This window comes from Amphiprion ocellaris, chromosome 18 (genome assembly GCF_022539595.1).
Source record: "Amphiprion ocellaris isolate individual 3 ecotype Okinawa chromosome 18, ASM2253959v1, whole genome shotgun sequence".
In the NCBI taxonomy this organism is placed as follows: Eukaryota; Metazoa; Chordata; class Actinopteri; family Pomacentridae; genus Amphiprion; species Amphiprion ocellaris.
In genome coordinates this window covers 30,097,551-30,120,459 of record NC_072783.1, presented here as the reverse complement: position 1 = coordinate 30,120,459, position 22,909 = coordinate 30,097,551, and the positions used below count along the sequence as shown (strand labels likewise).

General features: G+C 40.0%; 1 protein-coding gene across 3 annotated transcripts in view; it reads left to right on the top strand.

The window, feature by feature from the left end:
• LOC111583352 (calcium-activated potassium channel subunit alpha-1) overlaps positions 1 to 22,909 on the top strand; it is a 72,655-nt gene that overhangs the window by 6,525 nt on the left and 43,221 nt on the right. For 2 of the 3 annotated variants that reach the window (XM_055004334.1, XM_055004333.1), the window contains exon 2: positions 7,960 to 8,103. In XM_055004334.1, the coding sequence (XP_054860309.1) occupies positions 7,960 to 8,103 (144 nt within the window). Of the gene's footprint in view, positions 1 to 6,245; positions 6,404 to 7,959; positions 8,104 to 22,909 lie in introns of those variants that run through there. The other variant, XM_055004335.1, reaches the window with a different exon arrangement.

Below are 22,909 nucleotides of genomic sequence, written 5' to 3'. Positions count from 1 at the left end.
CATTCACTGTTCTGGTGCCATTAAAAATGTATCTCATCTATTTTCATTTCATTAAAATAAAGTCCAGTGGAAGAAAGCTGAACCCTCTTGATGTCTGAGTCTAAAACTAAGTAGACAACCCGTACAAAAGTAAGCATGACATCAGCTGTACAGTTAATAATTTGTAATGAATCAAAGTTTTTTTTTTTTTCTGGAAGAGATTTAAATGTCAAAAACACGGTGCTTCAGCTTCACATGGGAAGTATCTTCCTGCATGTGGCGTTAAGATGAAATCAGCCATGTGACCCTTTCAGAGAATAATTGGACATTGGTATGTCATGAATCACAAATAATTAATCTTTGAACTCTGCTTTTAGTGGCATTAAAAATGTCGTGGCCAATGTATTTTCAGCACACATTTTTAGATTTGGTCATTAAGTGCTGGGGGAGAACAGCGGGATGCCAATTAAGGCTACTTAACCGCTATCGCTTCCCTCCACACAGACTGTGACACTTTATTCGTTAACACAGGGAAGGGTACTGTCGGATAAATACATCAGGTTAAGTGTTTCATTGAGTTGTTAGTCAAGTGACACACTTCAAAGTGAAGTGTTTTGCGGAGAAAACAAAGAGTCTGCACACTGTCCATCAAATGGACTTACTTTATCAACAGTACCAAATATATTCCAGACACCAGCACTTCCTGTCTGTGTGTATAAAAATTCAAGATCCAATGACTTTCAGTTTTCACCCTCTGAGCCACAAGCAGTTTCTTTGCTCTCGTCATATTTTCATTCACTGTGGCCGCCTTCCTCACTTACATATAAAATCCTGCACCTCTGTGGAAACAGGTGCTTGACACCTAATCAGTCATCACTGATTTAGAGCACCTGGGAAGGACTGGGGGAAGCTCACTCATTCAGCCAAACAATCTTCAGAGGAGAAAGACACAAGGAAAGAACAAAGGAGATCCAAGTCCACTCAATGATTCAGTCCAAAGATGCCAATGTTTGGTGAAAGGTTTATCTGCTTTCCTGGTGTTCTGAAATGTTTCTTAATATGGTCAAGTTTATGTTAACTGCTGTGTGATTGGTTAATGAAAGCAGCAGCATTTACTTCATTGATTTTATGTCAAATGAGTTGAATTAAGATATTTCATTTTGAATTTAGGTAAAGTAAAAATATAGAATATATATATATGTTCTGTTAAATGTTAAACTTTACTAAACTTTGCTAAAATATTGATTATTTGTTATTCAATTTAAAAGGCTTAAAGTGTTGATGCTGTGGCACATAATACAAGCATATCTTCACTTTTCTGCACTTTCATTCTCAAGACAACACAGCGTTATTAATCCCAGCTTGCCGCCATGAAACTAGAAGCCCATAGCTGACACTCCTTTATAGTTTACACAAATTCACGAGGCTGCAGACAGACATGGCAAACAGCGTGTTCCTTCCCTTTTAGTCTCTGACCACATCGTCTGATCCACTCAGCCTGATCTCCTTAAAGGGATTCAGAAGTAAGATTTGACTTAAATTCTCCCAGAAGCTGTTTTAAGGCCTGTCTGATAAGATTCTTTTTCAAAATACATGATGTAACTTTGGAAAGTGGTTTGGTTCACAGTGGAAAATGGTTGTTCCTGTTCATTAATTTAGTTTACCAAAAGACACACAGGGTTCACAGATTATGACTAAACTGTGCAGTTAAGACATAAGTAATGGAGAACACGGTGTCTCTCTGATACCTGTTGCCTGGTGTTTCTAACTGCAGCTTCACAGAATTTCCCCTCCTGTATCTTGTTGGCTGCATTAGCTGCTAAGTGAACTGGACATGTTATTATAGTGTTATCAGGTTAGCTGCAGGGCTCTGGACAGGCTGTAGGAAGTGTAATGTGGTCTGATGGTGGTCTGCTTGTTTCTGACTAATGACTCTGAACATGATTGAATTTCTTTGTGCAGCCGCATATTTAGTTATAATGGAGACGGCTGAAATACGGGGCTTTTGTGCGAGTAGAGAAATTGGAATTTTTACACAATGTTCTCGTACTTAACTGCACTTTTTTTTTTTTTACATTTTCTGACTCTTGAAAAACTTTCCTACACTTCAGGAGCTTTTGAATTAATATAGTGTTTATAACATTATTGTTACTTGCTTTATCTAGTGATGCTTTTATGCTCATGAAGCTAAGGCGAAATGTTGAATATAATACAGTACAGTATTAGTTAATTTGCACCTTTCTCACTGCCTTCAATGCTTAAAAAAGTATATGCATGCTTATGTAATTATAGCATCTTTATTTCGACACTTTTGCATATAAAAACATGGATTTATGGTGGACTTTTGACATTCTGTTAAGCTACAAGTCCGGTGATATTCTATATTCTTCTTACTGTCAAAAAATCCCATAAAAGAGCAAAACTGTTAGCAAGTGTTTCCCATGTAGCCAAAGCCAGATGCAGCTCATTCCTCTGTGCAGCAGACCAACATTTTTGTCCAAAAACTATTAAAGGATTAATCAGGATGAGTCATTTTTTTCTGCGTTTGCAACAAATCCCATGAAAGGACCGAACCAACAATGCTACGTTAATCCATCTCTCAGTACTTTCTGACACCCAACCCTACTGCTTACTGCAGCACTCAGCCTCAATGGCATTGATTTCCAAAGACGTAAATCTTCATAAACGGCTCACAAATGTACACTTCATTTTTTTTTAACAGGCTCAATAATTTCCTAAAACAACTGGGCACTGTTTTCAGTAAATATTACTCAAACAGAAGTTACTAAAGTGCTGTTGGGGACCATTTCCAGCGGCGGATTAATAAACACTTGTGCTCCAGTGAGTATTTATGGCAGCAGTGCTCCCTGCTTCACCTGTGTGCCTCATTTCTGTGTATTTGGATGGATTAGGAACCACAGTGGAGTTCGATGCCAGAACAAAGTCGCTTATATTAGAGTTTGGCTGCACAGAAAATACTTGCCAGTGGGATGAACTCATTGTTAGTTTAGTTTTTTTCTGGAATTTGCTGGCAGTAAAAATACAGGAGATTATAGTTTTGTCACCTTAAAAGACATGTTATTTCAGGACATGAAAATGAGCACTTGATTTATTTTGAGCCCAGCGCTTAAAAATTGTGTTGCTGTTTTGGAGGTTTCATCGGACGGAACATTTCTTGTTGATCTGAGATGTGTGTAAAGAGGTAATTAATTCTAATATAAAATTAACCATTTTTTTGTTGCCTAGAATTAAACACAAACATGTACTTAATTTGTGTTTTGCAAACCACAGATTAATCCATTCATTTATTTCATCGGTGCTGTGTCCCATCCAGCTTTACAAAGATTTATGGTTTCATGGAAGCACAACACATGTTGCATACCCAGAGTTCTTTGAAACTAGTTGCCCTATTACAGGCATACACAAAAGCCCTTTCTGCATCTGGAGAATGCAGCATGCTGAGATCTTGGGCATAAACACCACAACAAAAAAGGAGTGCCGTAGTAGTGGACAGATCAGGCCTGTGCCGTATCTATTTTTCCTTTACATTTCACCAGGGCATACAATAAAGGAAGGTGTTTGTGTTAAATAAAATGTGAAAGCTGAGCTGCTACAGATAGAGGTCATTGCATTGAATGTATGACAATAAGTGACCTTCTTCCATAGATTCTTGCTGGGTGACAGTTGTTGCTGTAGCTGTACATTAGTGGACTGAACAGAGGTGATGTGCAGACTGTTAAACTATTAGTAATTGCTGGTAAAATAAAGTGGACAATGGCTTTTTCCAGCTGAAAATGCAGTTCTTTTCAAGGTAAAATTACATGTGGCTAGTAGTGATGTGCAGTTTGACCCATCAGGGCTGACCAGCAGGTCGGTTGGATTTGTGTAAGCTTATCAGAAAATATCAGGGGTTCACAAGGGTCGGGTCAAAAAATGGCAAAGCAGCGTTGTGACTCAGTTATAAATAACTTCCAGAAGCATCACATGTAATAGGATACGCTGTGATTATAAGTACAGCATCTTTCCCCTCCTTTTTGCCCTCTATTAGAATAACATCAACAAATCACCTATGATGAGTGTAGCTGCAGGATTGAGGCCTCAGAGAGTGATGTGTGACACCATCAAGGTGGAGGAGGAGAAGCATGTCACAGGGTAAAGACTCTGAGTCGTGTTAGCCTCAAGGCTATGGGGTGTTTCATCAGGGAGCACGGCTAACCTCTGCATCCTGTCTCGATTTCCTGCTCCGTGAATCATGCCAGTCCCAGCAGACAGGCAGGCAGGCAGGCAGGCAGGCAGGCAGACAGGCAGGCAGGCAGGCAGACAGGCAGGCAGCCAGCCAGGCAGCCCACTCAGTGGAGCAGAAACACCAGGAGCTCAGTGGCTGCCATGGATACACTCCTGGAGTCTCTTTGCTGCTCTCTCTCTGTATGTTTACTGTATGCGTGTGTGCAAGCATGTGCGTAGGTTTATTTTGGAGGCCTCAAGCCTGGTCACTATATTAGGAAGGATGTATTTATTTGTTTGAAGTGCACATTTTTTTGTTCATGTTGTTTTGCACAGCTGTTAACCAAAAATCATAGGGGATGCTTTCTGTTAAATTTTGGATCTTAGTAGGTGATCCTACTTATGTTAACCCCAAAACAAGCTGATCGGTTTGAAAGGCATCTTGGTGCCAAAATTTCACCAGCCAGAATCAGAGAAACAGAAAATCATGTGATTTTTACATTTTCAACAGTCTTTGAAGTAATGACATGCCGTTCTGTTGGGAAACTTAACCAAATCTACGTTTAAAATTGTGATATTTCATCAAAATCACTTTATGCTGCATTTGTACCTGAAGCATTTAAAATAAAGCATTTTTCATGACTACATTCTGAAAAAAATAAAAATAAATCTGAAATTGTACAATCCTCGTTGCAACCAGGAAGTCATTCGTGACTCATCTGTGACCAACAGTCACAACAAACATCCAAGGACTTTTCAGCTGAGCTGGTCTGAACTAGGGCTGCAACTAACGATTATTTTAATAATCGAGTAATCGGTCGATAATTTTTTCGATGACTCGGATTAAAAAAAAACACATTTTTAATCTCCGCCGCTTTATTCAGAAAGAGAAGATTTGGACTGACAGAGCAAAAAAGATCATTGTAGTGAAGTATTCATGTTCAACCATCGACAGAGGCCTCATGTCAGTGACCATCATGTTGAGGATGCTCTCAGTCAGAACAGCTGCTTGCTGTGGTGGACATGATGTCTTTCTCATCATGAAGCCTGTCATTGTTTCCTGTTCATGAAATGAGAAAGATAGTATGAGTATGTATTACAGCACAATTTACAACAACTCAGTAATTATCTTGTTTTATTTGCAGTATTAGGTTAAGACAAGTAAGGAGTCCAAAGAGCAAAGTCCACACACACACACACACACACACACACACACACACACACACACACACACACACACACACACACATATATATATATATAGAGAGAGAGAGACATAAAAAAATGCTTCATTACATAAATTAAGAAGTTCCTTTAACCCATTTGGTCTAAATGCAGTTCATCCTGCTTCACTCCAACACAGACCAGTGTCTTCACTCAGACTTTGTGAGAAAATTAAAACTTGAGGTTTAATCTTTAAATTATTATCACCATTGTGTGCAAGTTATATTTATTTATGAATCATATTCAAACCCTGGTTAAGCTGATTAAAGTGAAATGAAAAGTATCACACACACAGACACACGCCCTATCACTGTCATTAATCAGCTAACAAACAAACACTAGCATCAGGAGAGCTACCAGAGAGACTAACGTTACGTTTCCTCACTGTAAAACGGAACAAACGTAGGATACTGTAGTGACTTACCTGCTGTTGAGCTCCTTCATCCTCATCGGAGACTCCAACGTGTTTCCGTTTCAGGTGCTGCATCATCACCGTGGTGCTCCCGTACATCATATCACTTTTGTAAAGCTTGCATGTTACGCATTGTTTTTTGTTTTGTGAAGCGTGAAATGCTGCCACACTTTTGAGGATTTCGGTCAAACTGTTTTCTCCATGTCGGTCATGTTTCATTTGTTGAATTTACTTTTCCTTTGAAAATACCGCATCTGCTCTGCATCCACTTCGCTCTGTTCAACTCGCTCTGCAGGTGGAGTTTTTTTTTTTTTTTAAAACAAAACTTTATTTCAGTCAGCCAGCATTGACAAAGCTCTGCAGGTGGAGTAGACGCTCCGCGACATGGCGAGTGACGCATTAATCGCGCGACACAACGAATCTATAACGAAATTCGTTACCAACGCTTTTAATAATTGATTTTATCGATTTTATCGATTCGTTGTTGCAGCCCTAGTCTGAACTGCAGGCGGTGTTGACACAGAGCAGAGAGGAGACAAGAATGGAAACAAATTAAAAACGCAGGTGATAAAATATCTATGTAGTATTTAGAGTCACTTTTTTGATAGTATTGCTACATCAGGGGGGGATTTGAAAGTTCAACACGTTGATTCAATTTTTTTTAATTAAATTGTAAGATAATCACAGAAATGTAACTTTTTTCTTCTTTTTTTTTGAATTATTTGTGACATTTTAACTGTTAAACTGCACTATAGATACTTTTCTCGACTCACATGTATGGTTGTGCTGTTTCCATGTAGTAACATGTTCCCACAATGAGTAAAAACTCATCAGGCACAGAAAACAGCCAGAAGCTGCTGTGAGTTCAGAGGGTTAACTTAAAGCTGATCTAATCAGTATTGTTTTAATGATAAATGAAATGACCATACATCAAGTTGGTGGCTTGTAGGGTCAAATCCACAGAAGATTATTAGCCAGCGCTGCAGTTTCTTCACGTCTGTTGAGTGTGTTTAGAATTGTTAATCTAGTGGTTTTGTTTTAACACCCACAATGTAATATTTTGGTTCTATTTACCAACATTGTTTACAGTGTAGCTAACAGTTCTTTAAAAGCACTGATGAAACCTACTACCAATACCAAAGAACAGACGGATGCAGTCAGTGACTAGCTGGTGAAAATGTAGCCGAGCATTTAGCAGCGAGCAGAGCCAGACAATTTTCTCAGGTGTTGTTGGAGACCAAAACAAAAGTGAAAACAGGGTGAATGTTGGACTTCCATTTATACACGGCAAAGTGATAATGTTAGTCCATGTCTGTTAACGAGTTCTTAGCCAAAACAATCCAAGGAAGGAAAATGTTATTATTGCAGATACAATATATCAATATTTGAATAGATCCTAATTTATTTTCAAAGACACCCAGTCATGTCTAAGAAAGTAATTTCTCCTCTGACATATATCCTCTAAATCATGATTGCTGCCTTTGGAACATTTTGCTACAATGTGATTAAAGAATGCTTCTTTTTGCTCATTTAAATTAACTGTGCCACGAACAATGAAAAAACTATATTAGTTGCGATTTTAGACATTTTTCAAGCCATACCTTACAGCTAATGATAATATTATTACATTATGTCTGACAGTATATATAATTTACATTATGTTCTGCAATTGTTCAAGTTGAGCTACAAAACACACCTTTTGCCTGCTAAAAGGACAAACAGAACAGCAAGAAAGATTATTATTTATTGTACAATAGCAATTAGAGATTGACCATCATGAGGGTTTTTTAGGTTTGATGCAGATTATTGGCAATCAGGAAAGGCTGATGGCCAATATTAGGAACCGATTTACATTTCTGAAACCCCAGAGTGACTACAGACATACAGAAGATGCTGCATCAGAGCTGAAATAGTGCATTTAATGGATCAGTAATCGGTCAATATAAATACTGCTCCCAATAATCTAAAAAATGTCAAATATCAGCCATGATAACAAGTCTATCCCTAATAGCAATCAATGATAACTGACTTTCATTCTTGGAGATTGTTTCTAAATGAGTCATTTACTCTAAAACTTTGTGCAGTTTTAACTTTTATCTTCTACACCTTTTTTCTCTCAGGAGGTCCATCGGATCACCACAGGCGATGGCATAAAGCGCGCTGACAAGGATGACGCGGCGGCCAGCGAGGTGGGCTGGATGACGTCCGTCAAAGACTGGGCTGGAGTCATGATATCTGCTCAGACACTGACAGGAAGAGTTCTGGTGAGCTTATACTCATTCTTTGTTTAATCGTTGGTATTTTGAGCTCCTTTAGCAGAGAATTAGCAGGGTGTTGGTTAAGATGTAAGCGAGATGAAGCATGACAGTCGATCACCCCCATGACAGCGATGCACTCGGGCTGAACTCCCTCGTAGTTTATTCATCTTGTGAGAAATATTTGTTATTATGGGACCAAAGTTCTTGCTCAGTGGAGGTTGGAGCAGAAAAGCCACTAATTGGGTATGCTTGAATGTTCCTTGAAGTTATTCTTGCTTTCCCCCTCATAAATATACCATTTTGATATGCATATCTTTGTAGGTTATCTTTCAGACATGGAGGCGGGCACATCAAAACAAAGCAAAGTGGGGAGATTTAAGAGTGTGTTAAGGCCATAGATCTAATACTGTAATATCCTCAGACGGCAGAGGGAAACAGATGCAGGAGGAGGGAGGAACATGTACAGTTTACCAGTTGCATTTGGTCAAGTTGAAGTGGTTGCCATGGCGCCTGGCGTGTGTGTTGACAGGGAGAACACATGCCTCTCTGTCCACATGTTATCATCTTGTATATTGTATGGTCTTATCAGATCCTTTTCTTGCTCTAACCTGCCCCGCCTTGTGAGAAAACACCCATGCAAGGACAGTATTGGTGTGGTGGAGATTCTTGCTTTACTTTTTATAGTTTTTATATTTCACAGGAGTGTTTGATGATTTGGCTATTAGTGCTTGGCAATGCAAGTGCTAAGACCGAGGAGTGATGAAATGAAATGGCATGAGTGGGAGCACTATGCCAAGGCTTGCCGCAGTGCTCGGGGCTCGATCCCACTTTCACCCACCCCCTTAAATGTGATGCAGCATCTCCGGTTGGCTCAGCTTGTGGAGGTTGTTAATCATGAATGCTGGGTGAGCCGTAGACTCAACTATTATGGTCTGATGTGGAATATTAATGAAGCACTTGGTTCACATTCGTGGTACGAAAGCTGAAAAAAAAAAAGAAAAAACAGAAAAAGGAAAAACAAAGAGCGACTGAGGATGGGATGCATTTTTTATCATCACAGTTAAAACTGAAAAGATATTTGGTTTTTCACAGTGACAAACATTTAGATGTCAAGTGCTTTAGTTGGAAAAAAGTGCTCAGAATTTGTGTTGCTGCTTTTGGTCCTTTAACCTCATGAAGTTGATGTATAAGAGCTTAATACCTGGAATAAAATAAACCAGCATTTTTCAGCCCTCAGTTTGGGCACAGTTTGTTCACCTTCCTCCAAATGCCACAGTGAAACTGAGGCTGAACTTAGGTCGTTCCCACGTCATCTTCGACTCGTTCATCCTGAGTTCAGTCGCTCGTGACGGTGAACGTTGTCGGCAACATATTGCTAACAGAAGTGTGACATCAGCTCCAACTGTCATCCTCTGCTTCCTTGTTTTTTTCACTTTGAAACACCAACGCTGCTGTGTGTGTGTGTGTGTGTGTGTGTGTGTGTGTGTGTGTGTGTGTGTGTGTGTGTGTGTGTGTGTGTGTGTGTGTGTGTGTGTGTGTGTGTGTGTGTGTGTGTGTGTGTGTGTGTGCAGCTCAAGTGCTCTGTCTCGATGGCTTGACACACAACTGTTTAGCGAGTGCTCGTCTGTAACCATGGCAACTGCAGCTTACCTAAACACGGCAGATGTGTGTTTTCTCTTTCAGCCCTTTTAGGGGACACATTAAAGCCTATCTCCAGGCCATCTGAGAGGGAATATTTACTGGGGGGTAAGAGCTGGGGATGGCTTAAATAGAAGGCAGGGTGTGTGTGTGTGTGTGTGTGTGTGTGTGTGTGTGTGTGTGTGTGTGTGTGTGTGTGTGTGTGTGTTCTCATTTCATGCATCTGTTTATGCGTGTTTGTAGAACTGCTATTCCCACATCTTCACTCACATTTTCAAAACCTACTTTTTGCAGGCAGGCTATAAGCTCTTGAAATATCCTAGAACACATTTTGTTTTGCAGCTGTTTTACACTTGCAGCTTTCGTTAATAGAAGCCAGCGGAGGGTGAATCGATTGGTTTTTAACTTTACCTCTCCAGAAACATCAGCTAGTGGTGGTGCATGTGAATCCAAGTCAAATGCAACTCCTCTAATTAATTCAACTAATTAAACCCATCTAAATTAGAAGGAATAATCCTGAGAATAAATCTTAACCTTTAAAGACAATTGAGACATGGATTATAGTGAAGAGGAGGCTCAGGTGCTGGTTGCCTGCAGTATTTTGCAATGCTGATGTGAGTTTATTGATCGCGGTTAAACAGACACTGGTTGATGTCTGTAAATATTCAAATACTTACACAAAAGAGAGATAAAAAAGAGGAATTAAATGAGCCAAACATGCAGCCAAACCTATAACAGCATGGACATAAGCACAGATTGCTAATCTAGTCTGTACTTTTAAAGTTGAATGTTGAGAGACATCACATTTTAAATCATGGAGTCCAAAGCTGAAAAATAAACTCATAAATCATACATTTCTATTGATGTTTTCTGTTCCGTTAGCTCTACAAACACAGCATGCAATATGGCACAAAGGTTACAAAGCTGGTTAATGTTTAAAATCCGTGACATTAGACTGAATTTTCTGAATTACTCCTATTTACTCTGAGTTGGAGGGTCATGTTCCTACACTTTATAGCCTTGAAAAAAATATTTTTTATCTGATATAACCATTTATTCTTCTTTTATTGCTATTTGATTTTAGGTGTGTCTGTATTTGTTATATGAGCCTCAGCACCACTGAAAATGAAGGTTGTAGCTCAGTGGGGTTTTTTTGAAAATTACAATTAAAGAAGTCATGTTTTTAATAGTACACAAAAGACATTTTTCTCACTTCTTTTAGTCTCAAACTAAAATTCCCTTCAATAACTGCGGCATGACACATTTCAGCCAAATGTAGCATATTGCACAGAGACGAGGATCACTGCAGACGGAGCTCAGTGTTTACCTCTGACAGTGAATGTTGAGTGATAAACAGGTGCAGGCTGCCCTGTGGAGCACCCAGCAGCCCGATGTTCATTTGCCCGGCTGGCCTCACATCTCCGCAGATTGTAAAAGATCAAACCTCGCCTTTAGGGCGATTTGATTAGCAAGGAGGACACTTCCCAATGACCTTTCAGTCTGTAAAGGTTTATCTGCAAGAGATCAGCGCTCTGCTCTTCCAGTACTCAGATAAAATGGGAAAACCAAACCTCATGTTTACTTTTAAATTTTAGATCATGCAGCAGCTCGCTGGATGTAAAGACTTGGTTTCCCCCAGATTGGGTGCACAGAAGAGTCCCATCTGTCAATTTATGCATTATTGCCTTCCCCCTCCTCCCAGTCACTTCTGAATCATATGAGACCACCCACCCTATTCATCACAATGTCATCACGTTGCTGTTTGCTCACTTCAAAACAAACACAGCTCACTTCAGGGCCTGAACAGGTGGCTTCAGTTCGTACCTGCACCAGAAAGCCCAGCAGGTCTCATGTAATGTCATGCATCTGTTTCCTGTTCAGTCACACTTCCTTTGAGGATGCAGATGTCAAGAAACTTAAGATGGGAAGTATGTGAGGTTGAGGTGAGCACATTCTGCAGGAAAATGTGATTTTTCTTAAATGATGGCACCCTGCTGAGTGACATTTAGTCCACGTGTGCTCAGCTGTACAGGTCCACGGGAGGGCTGAGATGTTGCAAAGCTATTATTCTGGCCAGAGAAAGGTTTTTCTATTAATGGAAGCATGGAGATGCCCTCTGGCACTGTTGAGGTTGCAGTCTTTGCCCCGTAGCCCCATCCACAGTCACAGGTTGTACAGAGTCAGAGTTGTTAAAGTCAGACTCAGATGAAAATGTCTGATTGTTTAGCATTGCTGGTGAACACTGGGCCAATTGTGCTTTGTTTTTAACCGTTTTTTTTGGAAAGGATTCTCACATAGTTACCACGTTTTCCCTCAGCATGTTGTGCATTGTTATAGTCAGGATAGCTAAAGCTGCATAGAAATGGGATTGTTGGGCGCGTGAGTGGTAGTATATTTGTTCTGGAACAGTTTTTCGATTAACAGTTGATCACTATTCCAGAATATTTCCCAGGTTCCTGTAACATCACTGTGTCGTCAGTTAGTGACCTTTACTGTAGTTACATATGACAGTTTATATTAGGAAATATCACAATACTATTGAATTTCCATGATCCTTGACATAGATTAAAATGTGGTCATGCGTATTTCAGCATAAACCCTTTTATTGAAAAACAAAGAACATACACTTGGACACAAGAAATTTACAGAAATGACAGTACTGTCATGTGCAGCACCTAACTCATGCTGTGAGCTATTGCTTCATTAACCCTACCAATTAGAATCAAAATCAGTTTAGTGACCCCAACAGAGAAATTCTTTCTCAAATCAGTTGCTCAAGATTGTAGAAGCTGTGAAATTTTTCAAGAGTATTAGAGCGATAATGCAGTTATAGAAGTATAAGAGAACACTAAGGTGTAGAATCTGGAGTCTCGTAGTAACAATGTTGATGACGCCATGTGTGGTTGCCAGGTTAGTGGAGAGAGGGATGTAAACAACAGCCAAGATGCCAGGTCTCTCCCTGGGAATATAGCATGGACGTAACCCCACGATACCACTTCAGTATTTGAGCTGCAGAAATGTTCTTTTGTGGTGATGAGATAATGAAAGCAGCAAGCCACCTGGCTCCTTGGGATTTATTCCTGTCTGTCCAAACCATCTGAAATCTGGTGATAGTTAGGTTATCCTTAGTGAACGCTATGCGAAATATATTGCAACAACAGGCGAGAAATCACCAGTGATAATGCTGATATGTCAGCATACAAACATCCTGAGTTCATATTCTGCTTTGTTTTTTTTTTTTTTTTGTTTTAATCCATAAATTGCAGTAGACGGGTTGCTGTATCTGCACTTGAAGCCACCATACCACGTTACTATTGTCTAGTATCTTATTTGCCAACACCTTTAGTATAAAATGATTACAGTGACGTTTTCAGAATTTTGGCATCAACATGGTACCAAGTATCATCTTTCGTGACAGTACAAATGACATTGGTTTTGATATCAAAGACAACATTTAATATGAGATTTAAAGAAGTGCTTTTTAAAGTGATTTCCAAGCTAATTCATGGATGTTTATCATAGATGACATCAAAGAAACACACATCCAATTATATGTGTCTGTGCATTCTGATTACACTTTGAGGAGAAGTGGTACAATTTTGGGCTGTAGAGGGTGAATGTGAGGCTACTCCAGCCTCATCGACCCATCCCAAACCTTTATACTTTAAACAGTGAGCAAAAGGTGTCATCTTCAGCTTAGTCACTTTTAATCTCGTCATCGAGCTGTCAGACAGAAAGTGCTCAGGATTCAGTCGTCTCTTCTTTCTGGGGTCAACATGTGGAGGAATTCATACTGGATGACAGGGTGAAGGAGTCATCTCCTGCCTTGACTGCTGTAATCTAGATTTGGCGGCTGGGAGCAGCCGCAGGGGGAGAATGGAGCTCTGAACAAAATTATAGGTGGGCCAGAAGGGCATTTTCATCAGGCGGACAAACTCACCTCCTCCTCTGAGAGGCTCGTGAGCTGCAGCAATTGAGCTGCTACATGGAAAAGCTTTTTGTTTGATGAGAGTAGGGAAAGAGAGAGAAAAGGAGTAAACACTTTTGTGGGGACTTGCTCTCTCCTCTCTTTGGCAATTATGGTGCTGCTGCAACAGAAATGTTCAGAGTGTCATTCGGAAGGGACAGGAGCACTTGTCCTTTCCATGACTGAAAATTCGGCTTAGTGCTGCTTTATTACCACACATTTTCCACAGTCTTCAGCACAGCATGAAGGGGCTCAAACAGTATTCACTGTATGTGCCCTTTTCTTGACATTCCCAGGTGACTCTTGGCTTCAGATTAGGACGTCATTGTTGTTGTGTGTAACGGATATTCTTTCAACACGCCTGTGGCCTTGTGACAAAGACAGAGCGCTGTTTGCCACCTGTGGACTCTGGTGCCAACGGGATCGTGTGTGACTTTCACCGCACCCAGTACAACAGAGTGAGCAACGTGGCGGCGTCACTCGGCTCTCTGCCTGCCTCGAAGTCTGCCGCTATTTTCGGGTGACAGCAGCTGCCAGGCCTGTTTTGTCAGGGCCTTACAGAAGGAAACAATGCCATGTGAGAGTAAAGTTACTTTGTTCTCCCTAGTCACAACCAAGATCATGTTAGTAACATATTACTGTCTGTAGCCGAGCCTTGAAAACTTTCTTTACTGAAAAACTGCGATCCATCGGTTATGAATAGCCGGATGACAGTTGAATTTTAAAAATGTTATTTGCTGTGCTGCCACTCGGTATCTGAAGTGATTTTTTTGTTTTTAGCCACGCTTGCAACATGGATGCAGGAATGGCAATGTTGGTCTGCGAGTCGATCAGCACAGATACTAGCGTCTCTCTCAGAATAGATTGTAACCGCGACTCTTTCAGTCTTCATCTAGCACCGTTATCAAGTCAACAGTCAAATGCAAGCCATGCACACTGCTTTGTGACCAAATATCTGCAAAAGTAATGTGTTAATTAGGAAATGTTAGCATGCTGACACACTAAGACAAGTTAAGATAAAATTTATTGATCTCTCATTTTGGAAATTCATGTTACAGCAGCTAGATACAAATGAAGCAAAGTAGACAATAAATCCTAGACAAATGCAAAACTGGTATAAAAATCAACATACAATAAAGACTCTCTTATAATTATTCCCATATTGTAGGATGCATGTGGTGTACCGAAATGCACTTCAAAGTTTTAAAGAGTAACGATGCTACAAATTTTATTACACTTTAAAAGTCATGGAGAGAAAAAGCAGTGTAACATTATGTTATTGCACTTGAAGAGCTATAAAGAGTACGTAATAATAAATTGCAAACGTTATACCTTCTGCATTTGCATTTTAGCATTGTTGGAGTGACATTATTACCGTACTGCCATTTGCAGTTGCTTGAAACACCACTGTGCCTAAATATAGTTTCATAGAGCCACTTGCACGGCTATATGCTCTTAGTGTGGACCCTGGTGCCTAATTAGCAGCTTTATTTGCATTGTTATTCCCACTGTAACTTTCGCTTTCTATTACTAGAATCATTTTCTGAGTTACAAATATCACAAGAGGACCTTTGTTTACTGGTAACTGTGCTGGTCAGTGTTCTCCTGCAGGAGGAAACACGCCCTGTGGCTGCTTATAGTTGGTTTTCATCAGCATGCTCTTAATCAAAACAATATTAAACAGTTTAATAAAACAAAAACCAGAGCCTCAAACAGTATGCATGCAATGTGGACCAAATGCATTCAGGTTCATTAATTTAATGCTAATGTGGTAACTGGTTTTCCTTGGATGATTGTGTGGAGTGTCTGTCTAGGTTTATAACATCATTAATACTTGCCCGCAGAACAGCATACAGACAAATCGGACTGTTCCTTTGACACATTTATTTGAGGTTGTCTCGACCTGTGGCCGTCTGTGCCTGCAGAGATTGCAGATTGAGAGTTGCTTGATCCTTAACACACTGCACTTGTGAGGCCAAATTCTCGCAGCATTCACACCATTAGTGCTGGACACCAGCAAGTATCAGGTGTGATAATTACCATCCCCCAGGGGCAGGGGAACAGGAAGAGGAGGAGGAGGTGTTTCTAATTTGGAGCTTCACTATGTTTGGCCACCACATTGTCAGCAGGATCTCATTTGGCATAAACAGTCGGTGGAGTATAATTAGTTTGGTGGACTGGCATCATATCCAAAATTGCAGACGGGAGTTTTTGCGATAACATTCTTCCCCATCCCCAAAATCCATTTTGTTAGCAGTGCTATGATAAGAAATTCTCAACTGTCACGAATTTGGCTCTGCAGATTCAATTCAAAATCATTAGCTGCACAATGACCAGACAAACGCTGTTGTAATACAGCTCACAGGGTCTTAAAAGTAATCACAGTGTTCCTTCTTCTCAGTGGAAAGGCAGACGTGGAGGAGGAATAAATGAGGTAACTCTTGATTGATACTTAAGATCAAACAAGCTTTCTGCTGCAAAGTTCAGTTTAATTAACATGGCCACTTAGAGAAAATGAGTGTTTGGAGGTTTAGAGATGTTGTTAAAAACTGGTCACGCAACAGGTTATAACTAAAAAGTTCACCTTAAGTTCAGCTCCCATTCTGCAATCAGACTGTGTCTTGAAAACAGATTTAGTCGTATGCATTATGTCAGAATCATTCTCCACTGCAGCCCGCTGTAGATGCTTCTGAGTTCACACCTCATGCACTCTGAATTCAGTCAACCCTTAAAAATACATGCGTCTACTAAACTTCAGATATGACCAGCTTCAGAGTGGTACAGAACATGATTTGGATTTTCACACATGATGGGAATTTCCACTTCCATTGTGAGCACAGGGCAGTTCCTCTATAAGAACCCTCCTCTCTGAAGTGCAGCCAGAGAGGTGAGTGATCGCTTGTACTCAAACTTCAAATTTTTCTCGTACAGTGGTAGACAAATATATCCATTTTGGGTTTTTTTTCGATTAATTTTTTTCTTGTCAGTTTTGTTTTCAGGGCTTGGAAGCCAGTGAATTCTAACTTCATATTTTAGCTGAGACAGACAGACAGCTAGAGGCTTGGGGGAAACACATCCATCCCCTCCCATCCTAAGCTCTTTACGCCTCACTGTGAGAGTGGTTGGGCTGCTTCCAGGATGGCTTAAATCATGGCTAAGCCACTGTGGGATTTGGGGTTCCATGCGGCATGTTTTGATTGTGGGTATTTTAATATCTGAATAATGGCGCAAACTGTTGTAGAAAAACAGCTTAAATCTCTTATTTATGATGTGCAGAACATGCTGTTTTGGTCTAATAAGAGTGGATCTATTATGTCACATCAAAGAGTTATAAAATGCAAAGAGAATCCCAAATAGATGCCAAATGAACGACGTGACGGATAGCGATGTTCAACAGGATTGAGTCAAAATGTTCAAGGATAGCCGCATTGTTTTCACAGCTCAGAAAGGACATTGTCAGCTCTCACAGATCAGATCTCTCACCATATACAGAGACCGGTGTCAAACAAACAGATGATCAGGTTTCAAGCCGTGAGTAGTTACAGTGCAACCTATACAACATGAAACACAAACTGAGCACGTGTGTAGCTGCCAAGGGTTTAAAGGAGGATCCAGTTTCCAAGTGCTTTAACCTCCATGATTATTTTAATATCTGTGCAGTATGGCTAATGGTTAGAAGCCAAATATCGAGCTACTGCCGTACCGAGTCAAGGCTAGAGTAGTTACTCGTGATCTGTAAAACGTGACTGTTGTTTTAACTACGACTGATAAAACATATATTTCTACTAAAACTACTACTGTTCCACCTCTACTGTGACTGCTAATAACATCAAGATGGCATAAACCTGAGTAATTATTATTTATATACCTTTGCAACTTGCAGCCCAAAGTGCTTCACATAACAGAATAACAATAAGCAGCAAAATATGACAACAAAAACAAACAATACAAAAAAAATGACCTTCATGAGTGAAAAACAAATAAAACCATGAAAGCAAGAGATGTAACATTATCCAAAATCTACAGCCAGGTTGGAAATATCAGCTTAGTTTCTTAAAATTCCAAATAGAAGAAGTGTGCAATACAGGTTTCTGATGCATTCTTGCACCCAAAACCTGAGCTGCCACACCGGATTTATCACAGCAGATTCACAACTGCAGCAGTTCGACCTGCGCCTCAGAAAAGGTGTAAATTTTACAGCGCTGCTCCATCAGACACCAGACGGTGAGATGCCTTAATCAATCGTGAAAGCACTCAAGTAACACTGCTGTAGAAACGCTCCGTTCAGCACTAAAAGAAAAGACAAAAATGCAACATTCAAAAAGCATACTGTAAATGAACATAAGAAACTTGTATATTCATCCTTTTACAGCAAAACACCAAACAGATGAACATGGTCTCTGGAGCTGTTAGCATCAGGCTACTTATCACATGTTTTGCATTTATGTCCTCCTGAAACAATATATATAAATGATGGTAGTATTTTTGCTGCGCTCTGTACCAAAGAAGCATGATGTCTTAAATCTAGTCAATATGATTCGTAGGCCGAGCATCTCTGTAGCACCACAATGCTTTATTTGTAATGATATGTTGTGACACATAACTAAATCAAAAAAGCTGCTGCTATTCGGATATTGCACTACGCCATGTTTCTAGTTCAGTGACATTTCAATTAATTGTTCACCTGTAGTCCCGCAGCACATTATTTACCTGCATTTTATGGAGATCAGATGAACTGCAGCTAAATACCTTGTGTGAAATTTTACATTAGTGAAGATAATTTTTTATCAGGCCTTGAGGACTAACTGTCTTCTGCATTTTCAGACACTGAATGCTAAACATTCTTGGCTTCATTAGTCTCTTAATGTGGTGGCATTCTGTCATTCAGATGTAAGTCATTTTTACACTGAAATTCCCATATGGTGAAATCCCATTTTTATTGTGCTTTGCCATCTTTCCTGTAAAAATATGAAGACATTCACCATTCCTTAAGCCCCCCCGCCAACTAGATAGCAACTCAGCTTTGTAAGTCAGCAAAAGTTTTACTGAGCTGCTGCATTCCCACTGAGAAACCAATATTGAGCTCAAACTTTGTACAATTCCTTCCCCTTACTGCCTTGTCTTCCCATCAACTAAAATGTCTCAGTTACAAACAAAAGTTCCCCAAATGCTCTGCTGCTGGCTACGAAAGTGAACACAAGAGTCTTCATGCATTCCCAGCATCTGAGGAACTGAAAGTCCAAAGGATTACCGGTACTTTTAATCTTGATGGCAATGTCTCCACACCAAAAGGAAAAACCGTAGTATTGGAACATTGTAGAGCTAACATGGCTAATGGTAACATTAGCCACAGCTGTATGCACACAGGTTATAAAAAGTGTGAAATCTAATTGACTGGCTGGGTTTTCATGTCACTTGTTGTGCTTCAGTAAAAGCTAAATGCCAATTCTTTATCCATCTATTTCTTTGCTCTCTGTGCTCACATATACTGTCTTTTAATATGGTAACAATCCCAATAAAGTTGTTCTCATTTACATATTTTTCTTTTTCTGTTGTCAGATATCTGAACAAGCATGAAATGGGGACTGAAACGCAGCTCTTTGCAACTACATGTCACTTCAGAGCCATTTCCACGCTGCTGCTCTGCATCATTAAAATATTATTTTACACCCACAACGTCATCTGATAAAATCACCATACACCTGAGTTAAAGACAGCAGCTGTGCAACGAATTCGGTAATATTTCCACATAAAATGATTGCTTAGAGAGAAGCATTGGAGAGTCTCACACACTCATTAATATCTGTTTTCCTCAGTGCTGTCAATCACAGATGCAGAGGAAGTCTTCTTCCTGAAGGAGGCAGGGACAACAGGACCTTAGTTGTTTTTAAAGCTACACACACTGAAACAACCTATCTAGAACAGTGCTACAACTTGGGGTTATACAGCTATTATAAAATTAACCATCTCTGCAGTATTTTGAGGTGAAAATTGGAAAACACATTCTGAGGATGTGTGACTTTCGTTAATTTGCTGTTGAGGGGTGTAATATGGAACTTTGGATGTTATTAAAGGTCCTATATGTCATTCAGTGTTATTCAGAGCTACCCTAGACAGTGATGGAAAGAGCCACAGTATGTGACAAATATTTGCCATCTGCGCAGTATTTCTACATAAGGTGATATCGTGCATGAGGTCATGTCGCCCTCCATATGTAACATTGTCCTGCATTAGTATGACATAATCTTGTTCGTCCCTATTAGTTAATGCACTTCAGGTTACACTGTGCCGTTGAAAGTGATGCATAAATGATTTTAGGTCTGACCTAGTACAACTGCTGCCACGACGTTTATGAAAAGTGACCTGGACGCTCATTCAGACATGCGGTAGACACTCTCGGATGCCGTCAGATTATTGGAAAAGAATGCATGTCTGAAAGGAGCTTCGAAAAATATTACCCTCTAAATGTTTGAAGGATATTTTTCAAGAAGACAAAAAGAAAATAACCAGTTGGTTGAAAAGCTTTTTGCTTCAGTTCCTCAGTTAGTGGCCTTGCTCATAAAAGTCAAATGGACTCCGAGTACCTTTTTGCAACCTTTTCATGCTGCTGCGTCCAATGTTCCCTCAGTGGGAGGACGGAAAAACGTTATTTTGCAAGAAACACAGTTCAGACTCCGAATGTAGTCGGTAAACATGGCTTTATTTGTAGCATAATTGGCGTCATGAATTTTTCATTTGGACAGAAAAAGGCTGCTCACCACACAGTTCACATGTTGTATGAATAGTTAAAAGGTGAACTGAGTCTTGCTGAAAATTTTTAATTTATCGCCTCATTAAACTTCCAACGCTATTCATCCCTCCTCAGTAGAGCTCTGGGACTCACTCCTGTCATGGCCTTACTCCACATTTCTGCTTTTTCCTCGCTGCCAATGCCATGTCCATACAAATTCAGGTATTTGAAAATATCAGATATGTTTTATTAGCTTAGTTTTCTAATGATCTTTCAATCCAATCAGGCGCTTGCACACCCTTGGAGCTGTTTTGCAGTCTGTCTTTTTGTTCCAAAATGTTTTTTCTTTATTTCTTTTCCTTCATTTTTGGACTCCCAGTAGAAACCTGCGGGAACCTGTTACTTCACGCTGTGTGTTCTGAAGTTCACTGAGCAGCACAGATTAGAGCTTGGCATGTCGATGTCGGGTTACTGAGTGAATCAGGAAGTGTGAGCGGCTGCAGAGACATTGCAGGCTCTTCCTCAGGCAAACCTCATCTCTCAGGAGTATACTGCTCATCGCTGACAACAACTACCATTTTCCTCTGTGAGGTTCACTGCACCGGGAAAGGAATACAGCTTATTTCCTGTAATTCACTATTTTTTTGCACATGCACAGAAAAATACATGATTTTTACTCACAATTTGAGATATGCTTGACACATGTTGCATCCAGGGACAGTATTATGTATATGAAGCGATAAAGCAGTGTGAATCCAGCTGCCATATACTGTAGTTTGGACAGCAGCTGTTGGAAAAAGTTGTCTGGTTATTTTTGGCTCACTGTTGTACACCGCAGTGTTTGCTAAAATGGTGTTAATAATTATAATGCCGTCAGCCTCCACTCTCTCTGACGGTGTGTGCAGAGCATATGACACAATGCATTAACATGTGATCGCGTGTGTGTGTGTATATACAAATACTGTATACATATATATAGAAAGGATTTAAAGTTAGGTACACTAGCATTCAAAAGTTTGAGGTCACTTAGAAATGCCCTTACTTTTGATTAAAAAGCTTTTTTTTTCGGTGAGGATAACATTAAATTTATCAGAAATACAGTCCAGATATTTTTGATGTGGTAAATGACTATTATAGCTGGAAACAGCTGATTTTTAATGGAATATCTCCATAGGGGTACAGAGGAACATTTCCAGCAACCATCACTCCTGTGTTCTAATGCTACATTGTGTTAGCTGATGGTGTTGAAAGACTCATTGATGATTAGAAAACCCTTGTGCAGTTATGTTAGCACATGGAGAAAAGTGTGAGTTTTCTTGTAAAACATGGAATTGTCTGTGTGACCCCAAACTTTTGAATGGTAATGTATATCCAATATTTTAAAATCTCAGACACCATGTTCTTTGTTTAATGTCTTTGAGAAGTGTTTAGAAAATGAAAGAAGGAAGCACAGATGTTACTTCTCTAAAGACTTTTTTATTTTTCAATTTTTCATGTTGGGCTGCACAGTGGTGTAGTGGTTAGCACTTTCACCTTGCAGCAAGAAGATCCCTGGTTCGCGTCCCGGCTTTCCCGGGATCTTTCTGCATGGAGTTTGCATGTTCTCCCTGTGCATGCGTGGGTTTTCTCCGGGTACTCCGGCTTCCTCCCACAGTCCAAAAACATGCTGAGGTTAATTGATCATTCTAAATTGCCCGTAGGTGTGAATGTGAGAGTGATTGTTTGTCTCTGTATGTAGCCCTGTGACAGACTGGTGACCTGTCTAGGGTGTCCCCTGCCTTCACCTGAGTCAGCTGGGATAGACTCCAGCCCCCCCATGACCCTAGTGAGGAATAAGCGGTGTATAGATAATGGATGGATGGATGGAATTTTCCATGTTCATTTTCCTGGCTTTGTCCAACTCCCTCTTGTGCTTGTTGGTCTCTCCTGTTGTCATCAACATGGGCGCCTGTTAATTTTTCTTTTCTTGGTCCTTCTGCAAACGACAGCTGAACACAGTACACTTGCAATGTTTCACAACAGCTCCAGGCTACATATCATAGCATAAATAAAAACTTATAATGAGCTCCCAGGAACCGCTGCACTACCGTTTTTCCTCTAGTGCATCCCATAATTTTCACAAACAATGCTCATAGTCTGTGCATGTTGTCAAGTACTGTTTACATCAGCTCTGTGTCATATGAACGGGTGCAGTAAAAATCAGATTTAGCACCTATAAACATGGACGTAATTGTTTGCTGCAGAACATCTGTTTTCATGGGTTGAAAAGGGAGCAGACAAGATGTGGTGTGAGGTCAAAGGAATGTGTGAGGGAGTTGTAAAAAGAACAGTAAGTTACTGTAGTTTGCTCCACTAATCTGGACTTGCATCAGTAGATCAGATGCTTATGCCACACGATCAGTGGTTGCAGCAGTAACTGTGACAAAGAGCTCATATAGGCACAAAGTATTTTTAATATTGCCACATTACCAGAATTT